General features: G+C 46.8%; 1 protein-coding gene across 4 annotated transcripts in view; it reads left to right on the top strand.

Annotated features, from left to right (window-relative positions):
* LITAF (lipopolysaccharide induced TNF factor) overlaps positions 1 to 2,200 on the top strand; it is a 132,554-nt gene extending 130,354 nt beyond the window's left edge. For all 4 annotated transcript variants that reach the window (XM_019650923.1, XM_019650922.1, XM_019650921.1 and 1 more), the window contains one exon: positions 575 to 2,200. In XM_019650923.1, coding sequence (XP_019506468.1) covers positions 575 to 683 — 109 coding nt within the window. In that variant the 3' untranslated portion in view covers positions 684 to 2,200. The remainder of the gene's footprint in view (positions 1 to 574) is intronic.
* The last annotated feature ends 15,041 nt before the right edge of the window (positions 2,201 to 17,241 follow it).

Here is a 17,241-nt window from a genome sequence, read left to right as displayed (position 1 = left end):
TTTTTAAGATTTTATTGGGGGAATTGGGGGAAGGGAACAGTGTTGGGGGATCGGGGAAGGGGAACAGACAAGTTGCTGTCCTTTTGTTCCTCAGTCTAGCTGTGGAGGACCACACTTCACCGGCCCATGTTGATATTATCATTGTGCTCTTCCTGGCTGAGGCAGATCAGTTGCCAGCCTCTGGACGGCCGCTCACAGCGTCTCACGCTGGCTACCAGCCACACATGGTAGCTTATGGGAGCCCACTGCAGCAGGGGTTGCAGCCTACGCCATCGCTGGCCACAGCAGCCCAGCTCCAGGTCGAGCTGTTGTTCACCATCTTAGCTGTAGAGGGCGCAGTGTCACTGGCCCACGTGGAAACCAAACCGGCGGCCCTGCTGCTCAGAGCCAGCACTCCCAAGCCAACTCTTAACCAACTGAGCCTCTCAGCCGGTCCAGGATGACCCATCTTGAGACCCTTTTTCCAAATAAAGTCCCAGGGGGTTAGGACGTCTGACGTACCTTTTTGTGGCCACCGTCCAAACTCTTTCAGTTGGTAACATGCTCCTTATGTGGCTGTTGTTTGTTCTCCTAGGTGCATAGCGGGCTGCTGCTTCATCCCGTTCTGCGTGGACGCTCTGCAGGACGTGGACCATTACTGCCCCAACTGCAAAGCTCTCTTGGGCACCTACAAGCGTTTGTAGGACTCAGCCAGACCTGGAGGGAGCCGTGTGTGACAGCAAGTCCTTTCTGACTCTCACCCAGCCTCACCCTTGGCGGAGCTTCCACCTTGGTGGTCTCATCTCCAGGGTCTCCTCCTTCGTGTCTTCTTTGGGGTGGGGGGGCGGGAAATATCGCAAAAGAAACATACTTCCAAACCCCAGGAATTGCTGCCTGGAGTCGTGCGCAGGACATGCAGAGACATTGACCTTGAATGCTGGGTGAAGGGTTTCCCACCTATCTGTGATAGCCATCCCACCTAACTGTGATCGTTGCCCTGTCTGAATAACTTCTGGTGATTTGCCTTGCCGGCTTCTTTCCTTGCGTCCGTGCGCCCGTCCGGTGGTGGCTCCAACTGAGAGGCCACAGGTTGCCTTCTTTTTGAGACTCTTCTGGCCTGAATGAGGCTGAACCAGCCTTTAGTGCCTCCCACCTCGTGTCCATCGGTTTCCACTTCCGATGACAAAAATCTTGCCTTACGAACTTAACGCCTTGGCTCTCCGATTCTGTAACTACAGGCTTTTCATTAGCACACACAAATTCACTTTAATTTCTTATTCTGTTTTTAAGTACATGCAGGGGCTATTCACACCCACCAGACCCGTATCCATGAGGTCATGAATGCATGCTAGAAACAGAGCTGGATCTTACGGATCTGCCTTCCCTCGGTTGTTTGTATCCGATCCTCAGCCACTTTCCATGAGAAGCTTTCTTCTTGTAGAGGAATTATTTTTTGTGTTAGCAGTTTTTATGACCTCCGTTTGGTCTTCAACACCTTTGAACATAGTTTTGAAAAGAGGGTTTTATAGAACCATTTTCCTTAACGTACAGTTGGTATCATTTTCCCATTTGCTAGGGCACTCACATATTCTTTTTTTACTTACCAGAAAAAGTAATGGATAATTGCATCCATTGCCTTTACTCGGTTTTAGTGTGGTTCTTAAAAACCTCTATAATGGAACTCCGAAAATGGGGCCCCTTTTGAGTTCCTGGTAAGTGTGTTTGGAAAGACAAAAACTTATGGGAGCACATCCAGGTACCACAGTGCTAAGAAGCTTGGGGACCTGAACGACTTCAAAGGAATCTAAAGTTTGACTTTATTTTTCGGAAATATACTTCGTTGTATAACATCAGAAGACATGATTTCTTCTAGGACTCAGGCAGCAAGCAAGCGTTCCCGGTTCGCTGCTGTGTCATCTTTGAAATAAGACAAAGCCAGACTCAACTTTCAAGGGTCCCCGTTTTGATAATAAATAGGCACTGGGAATGCATGTGAATAATATTCTGTAAAAAAATCAAGCCTAGACCTTCAAGAAAAATCTGTATATTGGCTAAAAATTATAGTCATAACCATTGATTCAGTTTGTTCATTTGATGTTTTTGAAAGTTTCAGTAATTATTTTTGCAACAAATATGGAAACTACATCATACGTGGGTGTTTATCTGCTTTTAAAAAATAAAGTCTTTGGTTCACACTCGGTGAACTATTTATCAACTCTTACGGTGTGCAGAAAGGTCTCCTGTTGTGTCCCAGCCGTTGTTACAAAAAACCTTTAGTTGCTCCCTAACGGTAGAAAATCCTTCCTGATAAAAACTTCAGACTTATTGAACATCCCGCGATGTCAAGATGACCAACGCTGAGTTGCAAGTCAGATTTCAACATTAGACTGTTGGAACCCAATAGGCGTCATCGCTGGCCGCCAGCCATAGCTTTCAAGTTTTAATAAAATGCACAGAGGAAAGCCGTCCCTCATTCATTCTCCAAACAAAACATGCTTTGTTAATTGATCAGGGTGGTTGTGAAACGCTAGAAGGAGAGCATTGTAACTTGCCAGGAATATGAATGTCATCCTTCGTATTCCAACCTGGTGATAAAACTTCATTTTGGAAGGTGCAGGAAAATAATGTCATCTTGGTATGGCTGATGTCATCATTTAAACCCTATCTTATCGCTTTGACAAACTGCTGCTCTGCTCCTCCGTCTTGATCGCGTGTTTGTCTTTCATTTGACAAAAACCAAGGCCATGCATATTTAGCAGTTTTGTTCAGACGGTGGTATGTAAGTGTGCTCAAGCTGTTATTAATTACATATGCAAAGTCTTCCAAACAAGAGCCCTGTTTCAAGGACCATAAAGTATGTATTCTGTGGAACTTTAAAAATAACATCAGCTGCCTGGAGTGTGAAGCATTTATTGGATCTTCCACTTTATTGTTCAAAATACGGGCTTATCCTTATATTTGTACGAATTAGAAGGCTCTTTTGATCGTCCACTGTTTGTTGGGGATTTTGGTGTGAGTTTGTTGCAAGCACTGAATCACGTTCAATTAATGAAAGCACTGTATGTCGACTTGGGCCTCAAAGAAGAATTTTTACCAATTTCAAACCCAAAAGGGCTGTACTTCTTATATACTGTTAGTCTGTCCAAGCGAGGTAACCTTATACATAAGCATTGGTTTGTGTCTTGTTAACAAAAAGTATTCAGTTATTACATCCAGTTAAGCCAACTTGAAGCACATGACTAATTCCTGGCTGAGCACAGCAGTACGTATGGAAATGTTTTTTCTGGGACAACTGGCTTCCCAGTTGCTATCGAGAACACTTCTAATGGGCATTGAGCTATTTATAAATGTGCGTGTATTTATAAATACACGCACACACAATTTGGCCTTGGCTTTCTCCCCAGTGGCAGGCTTCTTGTGTTTGAGATGTTAAAATCCTCTGACTTTCTGGGCTCAAAAATCTCCATTAGGAGTTAAGGGTAGATTTTTAGAATCTTACTTGCAAAATTCCGATTTGCACTTTGGAGCCTATTGGTTATCTCCTGCATTTATGACTCAAATGTTTACAATGAGTCGTCTGTTTTTCATAGGTGCATGAGTGACTTGAAAGTAGATCCAGCAAGGGCAGTGAAAGAGAGAAAGCAGATTTTTTTTTAGTCTAAGAATTTTAAAGAAACAAGATTCTGAGGCTCAGAAAGATTAAAAAAACAAAAAACAGTTCATGGCCAAGTATACGGTCTAGTAAGTATGTATTTAACTGTTTTGTGACTGTTTTCTGCAGTATTAGGAAAATGTTCACACATGTAAATACCTTTTTTTTTTTTCCCCTTTTAAGTAAACTGTTTTTAGAGCAGTTTTAGGTTGACGGCGAAGTTGGGAAGAAAGTAGAGTGTTCCCATATACTCCACACATGCCCAGACCCACCCCCATTATCAACATCCCCACATTTAGTACAAGTGATAAACCCACAATTTCACATCACCAGCCAAAGTCCATAGTTTGTTTGCATTACAGCTCACGCTTGGTGCCGCACATTCAATGGGTTTGGACAGATGTATAATGACGTGTCCATCATCATGGCATCATACAGAGCAGTTTCACGGCCCCCAAAGTCCTTTGTGCTCCACCCATTCATCCTTCTCTCCCCAGAACCCCCTGGCAACCACTGATCTTTTTACGATCTCCACAGTGTTGCCTTTTCCAAAATGGCATGCAGTCGGAATCATACAGTGCGAAGCCTTCTTAGACTTAGTCATATGCATTTGTTTCCCTTAGTCATATGCATTTAAGGTTCCTCCGTGCTGAATAATATTCCGTCATCTGGACGGACCACACACTTAAGTACTTTTAAAGCTCTTAGCACTGCAGTGTCTCAGGTGACCTTGTACCCGGTTCCCCAGCAGGCTGAATCAATTTCGCAGGAGTGTCCAACACCGGTGTCATCACAGCGCCGTCTAGTTTTGAAAGCTGTAGTTTTGTAGTTGTATGTGCGGGGGTCACAGCGCAGCGTGAGTGCCAAGGACAACATCTGGGCGCCTGTGGTCTGGCACGTCTGTGGTTTTCATGTTGCTTCTCCGACTGACTCCTGCTGTCGTCGAGGCTTTATGCAGCCCGGGTGCTAAACCCAGCCCTTCCTGGGAAACGCGAGCCGTGGGCTCAGCCTTGCCCTGCCAACACTTCTGATGGCTTTTTAAGCTAAAATTCCCCTAACATTAAATATAATTCAGTGACATTCAGTCCATTCAGTCCAGAACATTTTCATCAGCCCATCATAAAACTCCATACCCAGTAAATAATCTCTCCCCACCCTCTCCTGCCCTAGCACCTGGCAGCGACCGATTTGCCTATTTCTTTGGATTTGCCTGTTCTGGACATTTCATATAAACGAAATATAATATGTGACCTGTTGTGTCTGGCTTTTCTCACGGAGCATCGTGTTTTCAGGGTTTGTCCATGTTTGTCGTATGCGTCAGAGCTTCGTTCCTTTTAGTGGCTGAATAATAAATACTCCATTGTATGTTTCGGTCACATTTTGTTCATCCCTTCATCCATCCACGGACATTTGGGACATTTCCACCTTTGGGCGATTGTGAATTAGTGCGGTTGTGAACACTGGTTTAGAGGTTTTTGTGAGGACACGCATGCGCTTTCATTCCCTTGGGTACATACCTAGGAGCGGAATTGCTGGACCATATGGGAATTCGGTTTATCTTTTTGCAGAACTAACTGCCTGCTGGCTTCTTAAAGAAATAGTTCCTATTGCAAAGCCACCTCTAGCAAGGGCCGCCCATTTGGAACTGCCCTGGCATGGAGAACTTGGTCATCTTCTGCAGTGAGCCATTTGGAGCAGCGTGGTGACAACAGAACTGGATTTGGAGCAAGAAGACATGTGCCTCAGGCTGTTCTGCCTCCACACCTTGACTCACCTGAACCTCCTTCAATCCTGGGGCTCCCACTGAGCCTGAAAAAATGAGATGGGGTAGATGCCACATCTCAGCCCCTCAGCGTGGACTCTCTTTTGAGAAGGTGCTATGAACTCAAAAATAGAGTCCTCAGATGTTTGACTGTCAGTCCTGTATGTCCTGCTTGGGATACGGCAGTAAAGAGGGGATGCCGTCCCCCTCCCGCTTGTGGAATTGGTGATAAACGGGGAGAGAGACAAATAAACAAACCTAACATCACAAACTGGTGCAGACCAGGGAGGAAAAGTGCAGGAAAACAGCGAATTGTAGGGGTTGTACTGAGGGGAGGAGCAGGGGTCGGCAAACTGCAGCTCGCGAGCCACATGCAGCTCTTTGGGTACATACATGTGGCTCTGAAGTAAAATTGGAAATGAAAATAAAACTATCATAGGCCGGCCAAGTGTTGTGTTGGTTAAGAGTTGGCTTGGGAGCGCCAGCTCTGAGCAGCAGGGCCCAGGTTCGGATCCCACCTGCGGGCCAGTGACGCTGCGCCCTCTACAGCTAAGATGGTGAACAACAGCTCGACCTGGAGCTGGGCTGCTGTGAGTTGCCGGCGACGGTGTGGGCTGCAGCCTGTGCTGCATTGGGCTGCCATAAGCTACTGGAGTGGCTGGCAGCCCCGAGAGCTGCCAAGAGCCACCTTGAGCAGCCGTCCAGTGGCCAATCTGCCTCAGCCGGGAAGAGCGCAATGATCATAATACCAACATGGGCCAGTGAAGCGACATCCTCCACAACTAGACTGAAGAACAAAAGGACAGCAACTTGCCTGTTCCCCTCCCCCAATTCCCCAATCAAATCTTTTAAAAATAAATAAATTATCATAGTTTCATTTATAAAAGTTTTAAAGACTATTTATAAATGAAATGGTGATTTCATTTGTTTTATGGTTCTGGAATAATTGTTGTGAGGGACAGGATTGGCTCTTCCATCTCAAAAGTTTGCCGACCCCTGCTGTAGCATGAGCAAGCCATTCTGCCCACTTCTCCTGGTGAGGAGGCAGCACTTAGGCTTCCGTGCCAGACAGTGACCATTCATTTCTGTTGTGTGTCATGTGATTTAATTGGCCGATTCTCCCTTTCTGGACACAGATACTGGAGTCCTTCCATTTTCTTTGGAAGAGTGACAGCCCATGAAAGGCAATCCTTTTCTCCAGCTCCACGTCTTCTGATTTCCTGTTGATAAGCAGGAAGGGTGGGGCTGGCTTCCAGTCAGTAGGTGGATTCCTGCGGGGTGTGACTGTCCCTGCCCTGGGTCAAGAGAAAATGTCCCATCTGCCCAGAGGACCACGCCTGTGAGGGTGGGACCCCCTCTTGAACCTGGGCTCACCTGAGCAGACCTTGCCATCCCCGGGAAGGACACTCATTTGGTATTTGTCTTTCTCTGATTTATTTCACTTAGCATAATGTTCTCTAGGTCCAACCATATCGTTGCAAATGGTACGATTTCCTTCTTCTTTGTAGCTGAGTAATACTCCATTGTATAAATGTACCACAGTTTCTTAATCCAGTCGTCTACCGATGGGCATTTCAGTTGTTTCCAAGTATGATATCGGGGGTGAGGGGGCAGTGAATGGGGGGAGGAGGGTTATCACTTTGTGAGGGGTGAAAAGGATAACTATTGCATTGTTTTGTACACCTGAAACTAATAATAATAAAATAAAAATAAAATAATTTTTTAATTAAGAAAAGAAAAAAAGGGGAACGTGGGAAACATTTGACAGCCATTTTCAACTCTCAGTTCTGACGTTTCTGTTGCTTTGTTTTCAGGGGTCGCAGACAGAGAGCATATGGCAAGAACGCAAAACGGCCCTTGAGAGTTTTCTAAGCTATAATTTGCATTTCTTGTTCATGTCTGAAATTAAAGTGGTAGGAAAAAAATGCTGATCAGAAGGCTGGTGGGGAGGTTGTGGGTTGGGGTCTTGTGGTCCTGCTCACACCTGAAACTCTTAGCCCAGCACAGAGCTCCCGGACGCTGGGCGCCTCAATCGCAGGAATCCATCAGCGCTCCATCAGCAGGCATCTGTTTGCGGAGAGCCTTTCTTTGTGTTGTCTTGGTGAACTAGCCCTGCTTCGGTGTTTTTCTGACTTGCTCTTCGATTTACCTTCACCCTGCCGTCTGTCTTACAGTCTGAGGTCAGCTCAGGCCTTTCTCAGTGACTACATGGAGTGTGCGCGTGCATGTACTGTGTGTGCACCCCTGTGAATGTGCCTAGGGGTCTGGATGTGTGTGCGTGTGTAGCGGTGGTTGGGAAGGTGCCAGGTGTCTGTGGTGTGTGGGGAGCTCTGGGTGTCTTAGCTGCCTGGAGTTTCTGGCTGTGTGTGTGTGTGTGTGTGTGTGTGTGTGTGTGTGTGTGTGTGTGTGTGTGTGTGTNTGTGTGTGTGTGTGTGTGTGTGTGTGTGTGTGTGTGTGTGTGTGTGTGTGTGTGTGTTTGCAGGGGGAAGGGAAGTGACAACTGCTTGGAGCTGCACTCTACTGGAAGGCACCTCCCCCCCACACACACACACACACACAGTTCCCGAATGTGCCTTCAGTCCTCCAGGTTGGGAGCCTTCCAAGGACTTCCAGGCAAACACCCCAGCGGGGGAATGACTGTCACCTGGCTGATTGAGGGGACGAAAGGGCACGAGTGATTGTTCTCCCCAATGCTTACCTTTAAGCTGCTTCGATGGAATGCGGCATGGGCGTGGACACACCTGGCCTCCTGGACTTCCGTGCTCACTACCTGTGTTAGGTGAGTTCAGTTGGGAAATTCCATTTCCACTTGAACGCTTCACGGTAGGACTGGGGCTGGTGGTGGCTCCCAGCCTGGGCTACATGTCAGAATTCCCTGGGGGGAGCATTTATGAACTGCCACGCCCAGCCACACCCCAGACCCCTCCGGGAAGTGCTTGATGTTGTTATTTACACAGAAGGGGAAAACCCGAATATAATAATGAACACATGATAATTAACCCAAACTAGAGTATATTACCACTGTAGTCTTAAAATACACGTTCGAAAATATTTTCGTGGAGGGAGGGGCCCATGGCTCCAGCATGTTTGGGTTTCGTTGCAAAGCTCTGTCATTGATGTGATAGAACCAGTCGTGCCTCCATTCACTTACTACGTGCTTTTCTGGGGTGTGTAAAGTGTCCCCGGGGGCGTAGCAACAGGTGGAGGATAGGCCCCTTGCTCTTGGGAAGTTCAAACAAGAACTTCCTCATTTCAGGGTTGCTTTGCATGTTATGATAAGGTTATCTTGCGTGTGAACAGCTTCCTTGAATATTGTCTTCACCAATTCTGCCCAGAAATTTCCAGATGAAAAAGAAAAGCATCATCACCGTGTTCCAGATACAGTAACAGATTCAGACTAGGTGTGACTTACACGGGCCTACTGCGCAGTCCGGAGCAGGGTGACTCCTTCTGGTCCTAAAATATACCTGTGGCTTGTTAAAAATAGATTCGGGACCCCTGGCCTGGAGAGTGGCATTCAGGAGGCCTGGGAGGGGCCCCAGAAATATGCTGTCTGATTGTTTGTTTGTTTGTTTTAAAAGTGCCCAGGTGGTTCCTAAGAGCAAAGGCGCTTGAGAAAGGCTGCTTCCTGTGGTCTGGGACCAGATGGGCCAGAGAGAAGGCGCTGAGGCCAGGCCCACTGGGGTTTCTCGGCCTTGGCCCTGACACCTGGTCCAGATCATTCCTTGTGGTGGGGGGCTGTCCAGTGCATTGTAGGGTGTTTGGCAGCATCCCTGGCCTCTACTCACCAGATGCCAGAAGCATACGCCCCAGTCGCGACAAACAAAAATGTCTCCAGACATGGTTAAACTTTCCAGAAGGACAAAATCACCTCATTTAGGAACCCCTAAATGGGGGGTAAGTACATGGGTTGAAGCAAACATTTCCAGTGTGCGGGAGCTGGAGTGTCCCTCACTCACCCCAGCATGTGTTAAAATGGAAAATATGCTAACTTCCATAAGAAAGAATGAAGAGCTGATGCCTGCTACAACGCGGATGGACCTTGAAACCACGGTGCTAATGGAAAAGAGCCAAACACAAAGGCCACATATTGTATGATTTTATTTATAGGACATACCCAGAATTAGTAAATTCACAGAGACAGAGAGCAGATTGGTGGTTTTCGGGGGCGGGGGGAAGGGGCAGGAATGAGGAGTGAGTGCTGACTGGGTATGGGGGTCTCATTCGGGGAGATGAAAATATTCTGGAACTAGATGGAGGTGGTGGTCACACAACATTGTGAATGTACGAACTGCCACCGAACTGTTCACTTTCTAATGGAAGGCAGCTATGCTCACCACTGTACCACCAACGCCGCGCCTGTTCGCTTTCTAATGGTTAATTTTATGTTCACTGAATTTCACCTCAATACAAAAATGTGCCGATGTGTCGGATTTACTGTGACAGCTGGGAAATGGGGACGGAGTGAATTGTGAATGCATTGTAAATCCAAGTGGATGTGTAGACCAGGATATAACCGTTAACAAGCATAATAAGAATAGAACATATAACTAGATAATATTTTAGAAGCAAGGGTAGAATTTTTGGGCAGGACCTCAGTACTGCCATTTCTGGCACGAGCACCATGCTTTGTGCTTGTTGAACCGGGGAAGGAAAAAGCCCTGGAAGCACTTTCGTCAAGAGCTGTGACTGCGCCCCCGGCCCCCTGCTGTCTGGCCCAGGTAAGTCATTTCGACTTCCCAGGCTGAGCTCCTCTTCTCTCTAAAAAGGGGCAGACTGAGCCTTCCAGCTCTAAAAGTCTGTGCTGGGAAATAGGCAGGTGCAGGGGAAGGCTCTGGAACACGCCAGAATGTGCTGGAACATTCCAGGAACTGGCTCTACTGTACTGTCAGGGGCGAGCTCCTGGGTAAGCTAGGAAGCCCCTCAAGACTCAGGCTTGGCACCTAAGAGCAAGTCTCAGTAAGGCCAGTCGTGTTCAGCTTCGATAAGCAGGATCAGAATAAGCCAAGAAGGGAGACTAAACTGTAAGGCCCAGCCACCTGTGAACCCTTGCCACCGTCTGCTGCCAGGGGCGAGTGAGGACGGAGCCACTGAACACCTCTGCAGGTCATTTGAAAGCCCCACATTCATTTCACTGGTGGGCCACGGAGGAAGGCCACCCGCCTCCCTGCCTGGCCTGAGAATGCCACCAACAGAGTGACTCTTTTGCATGCAGTGACCTAGGCGAGGTGTTTCTTCCCGGGTCATAACACTCCATTCCCTGAGAGCATGAACAAAGAAATGCCTGGGCTAGGTTTACTCACGTGAACTCATTTATTACCGCGCAGGCCCCTCCGCAGCTGGTGTGAATAAACTATCAGACAGGTGTATGTGTGGAGGAGGTTGGAAGCAGGTGTTGGTTCTATAGAGCTGAGGGCAGGCGAGGGGGCTGATGGGTCTCTGAGGAGCTAAGAAAAGGGGGAGAAGGCGCTGAGAGAGGCAGGCCTTGGCATACAGGAGAAACGCACAGATTCCCGAATCTCCTTGATAAACAGCCACCGACAAAGGCCGTCTAGGTAAGAACTGGTATTTATTTTTTTATTTTTTTGGATAATAACTATTGAGATAATAATTCACGTACAACACAATCCACTTGTTTGAAATGTACGATTCAGAGGTTTGTTTTGTTTTGTTTTGTTTTAGTATAGTCACAGAATTTTGCTGCTATCACCACAGTTAACTTTACACATTTCATCACCCCCAAAAAGAAACCCAATACCTTTTTGTTCTCATCTTCCAATCTCCCCCCCCCCAACCCCCAGCCCTAAGCAACCACGAATCTACTTTCTGTCTCTGAATTTGCCCATTCTGGACATCCCCTATAAACGGAATCATGCAATATGTGGTTTTTCGCGTCTGGCTTTTTCACTGAGCATCGTGTTTTCAAGGTTCGTCCCCGTTGTAGCAGGTCTCAGTACCTTGTTCCTTTTTATGGTCAGATAGTCGGTCCATTTTGTGGGTAGACCACATTTGGTTTATCCATTCTTCGGTTGATGGTGACCTTTTTCTAAGAAATGTATTGTTCTAAAATGGTTACTCCTTATATCAGCTGTTCAAGAAAGAATGAGTTGTGAGCCTTTTGTCAGTAAAATGATGGTTCGTTTTCTGCTGTTTTCTTTTATTCTGTTATTATTGGAGTAAATCAAGGTAGGAACTTGAGAGACTGGAAGGGGCTGCTATTTAGCATTATGCTGGGTAAGGAACGTGAATTGGGGCTGTTCTGGGTAAACCCGAGGCGTGGACAGCCAGGTGAAAGCAATGAGCCATCTCGTCCCAGCAGGCCCTGGAGCTGAGCTCCTGACAACAGCTAACAAGCGTAGTTGATCTTTGGTTGTGCAATAGCATCTGTATTCAGGGGGCCTGTAGCTGGTGTGTTAAATTAAGAAGATGCTCAATGTGCCGTATCAGGTGGGTGCTAGACTTATTGGGGTGACCAATCACTTTGTAAGCTATATAAATGTCTAATCACTATGCTGTACACTTGAAACTAATATAATATTGTATGTCAACTGTAATTGAAACAGAAAAAAGCTTTTAAAAACATGCAGATGATGACCTGCTGGATGAGGAGGTACAGGCCACCCCCAGGGGGTTGGCAGGTCAGCATCCCAGCGCCCACTTTGGGGAAGTGAAAAACCTGGGGTCATTTTTTTTTTAAACTACAGTTGGTATACAATATTATATTCGTTTTGTTGTTTCTATTGAACATAGCTTTAATATACTTACACAGGAAGTAAAGTCACAAGGTTTATTACAGAAACGAGTGGGGGGGGGTGCAATGAGCGGGGGGATGGGTACCCCACCGTCCCAGGTCCCCAAGGAGCCAGGAGATAGAGAGCAGGGCAGCAATTCTATATTCTGTTACTTAGAAGGTAGTTAGGGTGGAGGTCACTAACTTTTTGTGGGCTCAACTAAGAGGTTTGTAAAAGGTGCTTCCGGGGAAACCAAGGTGGGAACTTGAGGGTGAGAATCGTCAGCTCAGCTCCTCACCTAACTGTGCAGGCGGGGTGTGAGTGGGGTCATCTTGCTGTAAAACGCCTGGACAGCCACTCAAAACAGCTGTTTGCTCCTCACCGCTGACCTGTGATGAAGGATCCAAGAGGCAGTGGTCGTTTTTGCCCTTGACAATATTATACTGTTTTCAAAAGTCTCACGTCCACAGCTTTTACCCGCCTTCCATCTTTCTCCTGCAGAACGCCCACATGCCTTGTCACATTTCTTTTCCCTGGTAGCACCGCACCTTCACCCTTCGCTAATTAATATTACATCCAGGCTTCTTGGCCCTTTCGCTTGCAAACCTTTTATTCTTGAGTATGCACTGTACGTCCCAGAACAAAATCCAAATGGTACAGTGAGTATGGACTCTCCCTCACGCCTCCGCCCCCCGCAACCGGGTTTCTCCCCCTCGACAAAACCTCGACAAAAAAACTGTTACCAGTTTCTGCTTGCTCTTTCCATCAGATACTATATTAACAAGCAAATGCACTATTTTCTCCTATTTTTTTTTAACACCACTGTGGCATAAACCATGCAACAATCTGCATCCTTTCCCAGATCTGACCTCTTTTTTCACAGTTGCAGTCTGCTTCACCACGTGGAGGTACCTGTCATTTGTGTAACCATGGTGGTGGCCTCCGGTCCTTGGCTGTGACATTGTGAACAATCTTGTGGGTTCACTGCTTTGCACACAGACGAGTACAATTGTGGGATAATGAGGTAGGCAGAATGGCCCCCCAAAATGCCCACACACTAACTAGTCCCTGGGACCTGTGAATAGGTCATAACACAAAGCCGGGGGGACTTTGCAGATGGGACTCCATTTATGGACTTCAAATAGGGAAATTATCCTGGATTATCTGGGTGCTTAACCCAATGTGGTTTGGCCTCCAAAACATACTCTGATCCTCAGGGGCTGTGAATGTCACCTCATATGGCCAAAGGGACTTTGCAGATGTGATTAAGGGAAGCACCTTGAGGTGGGGAGAGCACCCTGCATTATCCAGGGGCACCTGGTGTCTTCATCCACTGTGGTCCTTAGAAGGGGGAGGGCAGGAGAAGTCAGAGGAGAAGGTGACAGGATGACTGAGGCAGAGACTACAGTGATGCACATGAACATGAGGAAGGCGCCACAAGCCATGCAGGAACCCTCTAGAAACTGGAAAAGGCGAGGAAGCCGACTCTCTCCACTCAGAGCCTCCAGGAGGAATCAGCTCTGCCAATGCCCTCATGATAGCCCAGTGAGATCTGTGTCAGACTTCTGACGTCCAGAGTTGGAGAATAAATCTGTGTCATTTTAAGTCAATAGGTATCTGATACAGATTTGTGTGTGTGTGTGTGTGTGTGTGTGGAGAGCAGTGTCACCAGCCCTCATCTATGGGATCCGAACCGGGCCCCTCTGGCGTCCCAAGCCAGTTCTAACCATCGCGCCACTCGGCCGGCCCTGATACAGATTTTTTTAATTGAGATATATTTGACATATAACATTGTGTAAGTTTAAGGGTAAACATATTGATTGGATACATGTGTATGGCAATATGGTCGCCACTATAGCATTAGCTAACACCTCTATCTGGTCACATAATAACCAGGTCTTCTAGGGAACAATTAAGATCTAGTCTCTTAGCAAGTTGAATGTTTATAATCCAGTCTTGTTGTCTATAATCACTGTACTGCGTATCAGGTCTCCAGGACTTATTTATCTACTGGTTGCAAGTATCCATTTTCCTAATAATATTATTCTCTGTTCTTGGACGTCCCGAGGAAATCGCTCCTTCACTCACCGCCCCCAGCACTCCGCTGGCGCAGTAACCCTTCCTTCCTCGGAGTTCTCCATGGTGCATTTCACTTCTTGTGCCCCTCACTTCCCCACTGGGATGTCAGCCTCATTGGATGGGATTTTCTTCTGTTCCTTGCAGCGTTTAGTACCTGCCCAGAGCACATCACGGGCCCCCAGGCAGCTGAGGAGCCTTTTATAGCTTCAGCCACATGGGTTGGGGGATTCTGAGCTCTGCCAGTGCACACGTTTCAGCTGGAGGAGGGAAAGGCAGGATTACTAGTTTGAAAATATGAAAAGAAAATGGCCCAAGTCTGAAAGCATAATTGATTTTATGAAACATGATGGGTCAGCTGGGTTTTAATTTAACTCTAAGAAAGTTATATTTAAAGTACATTTAACTGTTCATCAAGGGATGAATGAATAAACGAGCTATGATTCACCCGTTCACTAGAATAGTACTCAGCCATAAAAAGGAATGAAACACTGATTCACGCTACAGCGTGGAGGAACCGTGAGAACTCGATGCTCAGTGAGACGCCAGGCACCAAAGGCCACATACTGAATGACTCCATTTATACAAAATGTCCAAAATAGGCAAATCCATAGAGACGGCAAGCAGGCCCGTGGTGACCAGGGACGGGGTTGATGGGAATGAGGAATGACTGCTTCATGGGGTTGTGGTTTCCTTTTGTGGTGATGAAAATAGTCTATAATTGGCTGTGGTATTTCTTGCACTTCTCTGTGAAAATGCTAAAAGCCATTGCACTGTGCACTTTAAGTGGGAGAATTGTATGCTATGTGTTACATCTCAATAAAGCAGTTGCTAAAACACACTTATTGTGGGAAGTAGGTGCTAATGAGAGGAGCTAGTCCCTGAGGCCTGCAGAGGGGTGGCCGAGGTGGTGGCCGAGGAGGGTGGCTGCCCAGAGCCTGAAAACCAAAGGTGCCCGTGGAGGTGAGGAAGCAGAGGTGGGGCTGGGAGAGGATGCTGAGCTGAGCATGTGTGAGCAGATGGCCTCCCAAAGGACTTTCGGTCTTCTCAGCTGGTCCTAATGTGTCTAGGAGGGTGGTCTTGGGCCTGAGCGTTTCAAAACCCTGCAGCTGTGCACCGTTTGGTGAGGGCCATTACCAAGGCGTGGCTTTGTTCTCCCCGAGGAGTGGAAAAGACGAGCCAAAAACCGGGCCTCAGAAATAGACAGTGGTGATGGTTGCACAAGGTCGTGAATGTACTCAATGCCACCAAATTGCAGCTTTAAACTGGTTTACATAGTACATTTTATGTTATATATATTAGACGGCATTGAAAAAAAATTCAAGCATGGCTATATTGTTTTCTGCCCTAAGTGCTCCACTAACAAGGCTTGAAGAGGCAAAACCTTTTTCCTCCTAGACTGAAAAGGGATTTTCCCCCTCGTTGGTCAGAAGCCTCCCTCTGGGTGGGGTGCGAATAACTTTATTGGGGGCTTCTGATTGGCTGGGTCTTTGCCCTGGAAGCCCCCTTCTTCCCACTCCCACCCCTGTGCTGGGAGAGTGGGTTGAGGCTGAGCCCACCCCTTTTGGGAAAGCAGGTTCCTTTCAGGGCTGCTCTGAGCCAATCTGGACAGAGGCTGGTGGTATGGGCTCCTGGGGTTCGGGGTGATGCAAGTGCCCATGGCGCTCCTGGTTCTGGCCCTGCTCTGGGCGCTGGCAGCAGTGACTTCAAGGAGTAAGTAAGCGGCTGCAGTCCTGGTTCTGTCCAGGCGAAGGGAGCAGCCCAGATCCCCGACCCTCGGACAGCGTTCTTATGCAGCCAGAGGCCTGTTTATCTGCCCCTCCACTGCCTCTGTTGGTTTTGCCTTTCCCGGTGAGAAAGAAGGAGAGATTACATGTCTCACTTCCATCTCCCACTAACATCCCCTGCAAACCGAGACCAGACCTGGCATCCTGAGTGATGAAACCCTGACTCCCGGGCTCCGTGAGCCTGAGTGCAGCCGTGTTAGTTGGTGTTAGCTGTCTGTGTGAGGTGACATGTTTAAGATAAGTAAACAGCTCTCTGAGGTGGGTGACGCTGTGAAATGAACTTTTATGTGTTGCCTATTTACCCCAGGAGGTTCTGTGGCAGCACTATCCAATAAAAATCGAATTCAAGTCAACATGTAATTTAAAATTGCCTAGTGGCCACCTTTAAAAAGTGTAAAAAAAAAAAAGGCAGGCGAAATTAATTTTAATATGTTGTACCTAACCCAATATATCTAAATCATTAGAAAATGTAATCGATATAAGATTAAGGAGACACAGTTTCCATTCTTTGAAATCTAGTGCGTACTTTATATTTAGAGCCTATTTCCATTTGGATGCTAAAACTTTGTTGCAAACACTTGACCTGGATTCAGATGTCCTAATATGCAAGAGTGGAAAAAGCAGTGTCACCCACTAAGTTGTCTCCAACACACCCAAAAGCCTTTCAGTAACTGATTTGAGTATCAGTTTTTAATTTAAATTTAAATTCATTAAGATGACATCAAATGAAGCTTCTCCACAACCTTTGAGCCACATTGCAGATGATCAAATAGTCACATGTGGCTGGTGCCCTAGTACAAGATGGCGCAAGGCGGGTCACAGCTATTTTAGTCACTGTATTTTCAGGACCTGTTTGCCTAGCGCACAGTAGGTACTCGGTAAATCTGTGTTGGCTGGATAAATGAATGAAGTGGGGATCAAAATCGACATCTGAGAAAGATGACATGAGACGCGACTTCATTTCCTGGCTGTCGAGATGATGTTGATTTTAGCCCATTTCGGATCTCTCCCTACAAGTGAGTAGGACCTGATGGAAAGCTGTATTAAATTACCTCCCAACACGCAATAGTTTTCCCTCCTTGGTTGATCTATTGAGTAGCATCTTTGAATGGTCTTTGTTTCTCTGAAACTTTAAAAATATTTTATTTTATTTTTTAAGATTTTTATTGGGGAATTGGGGGATGGGAACAGCACTGGGGAATTGGGGGAAGGGGAACAGACAAGTTGCTGTCCTTTTTGTTCTTCAGTCTAGTT

This window comes from Hipposideros armiger, unplaced genomic scaffold (genome assembly GCF_001890085.2).
Source record: "Hipposideros armiger isolate ML-2016 unplaced genomic scaffold, ASM189008v1 scaffold_149, whole genome shotgun sequence".
NCBI classification, from domain to species: domain Eukaryota; kingdom Metazoa; phylum Chordata; class Mammalia; order Chiroptera; family Hipposideridae; genus Hipposideros; species Hipposideros armiger.
This window is presented reverse-complemented; position numbering and strand designations above follow the sequence as displayed.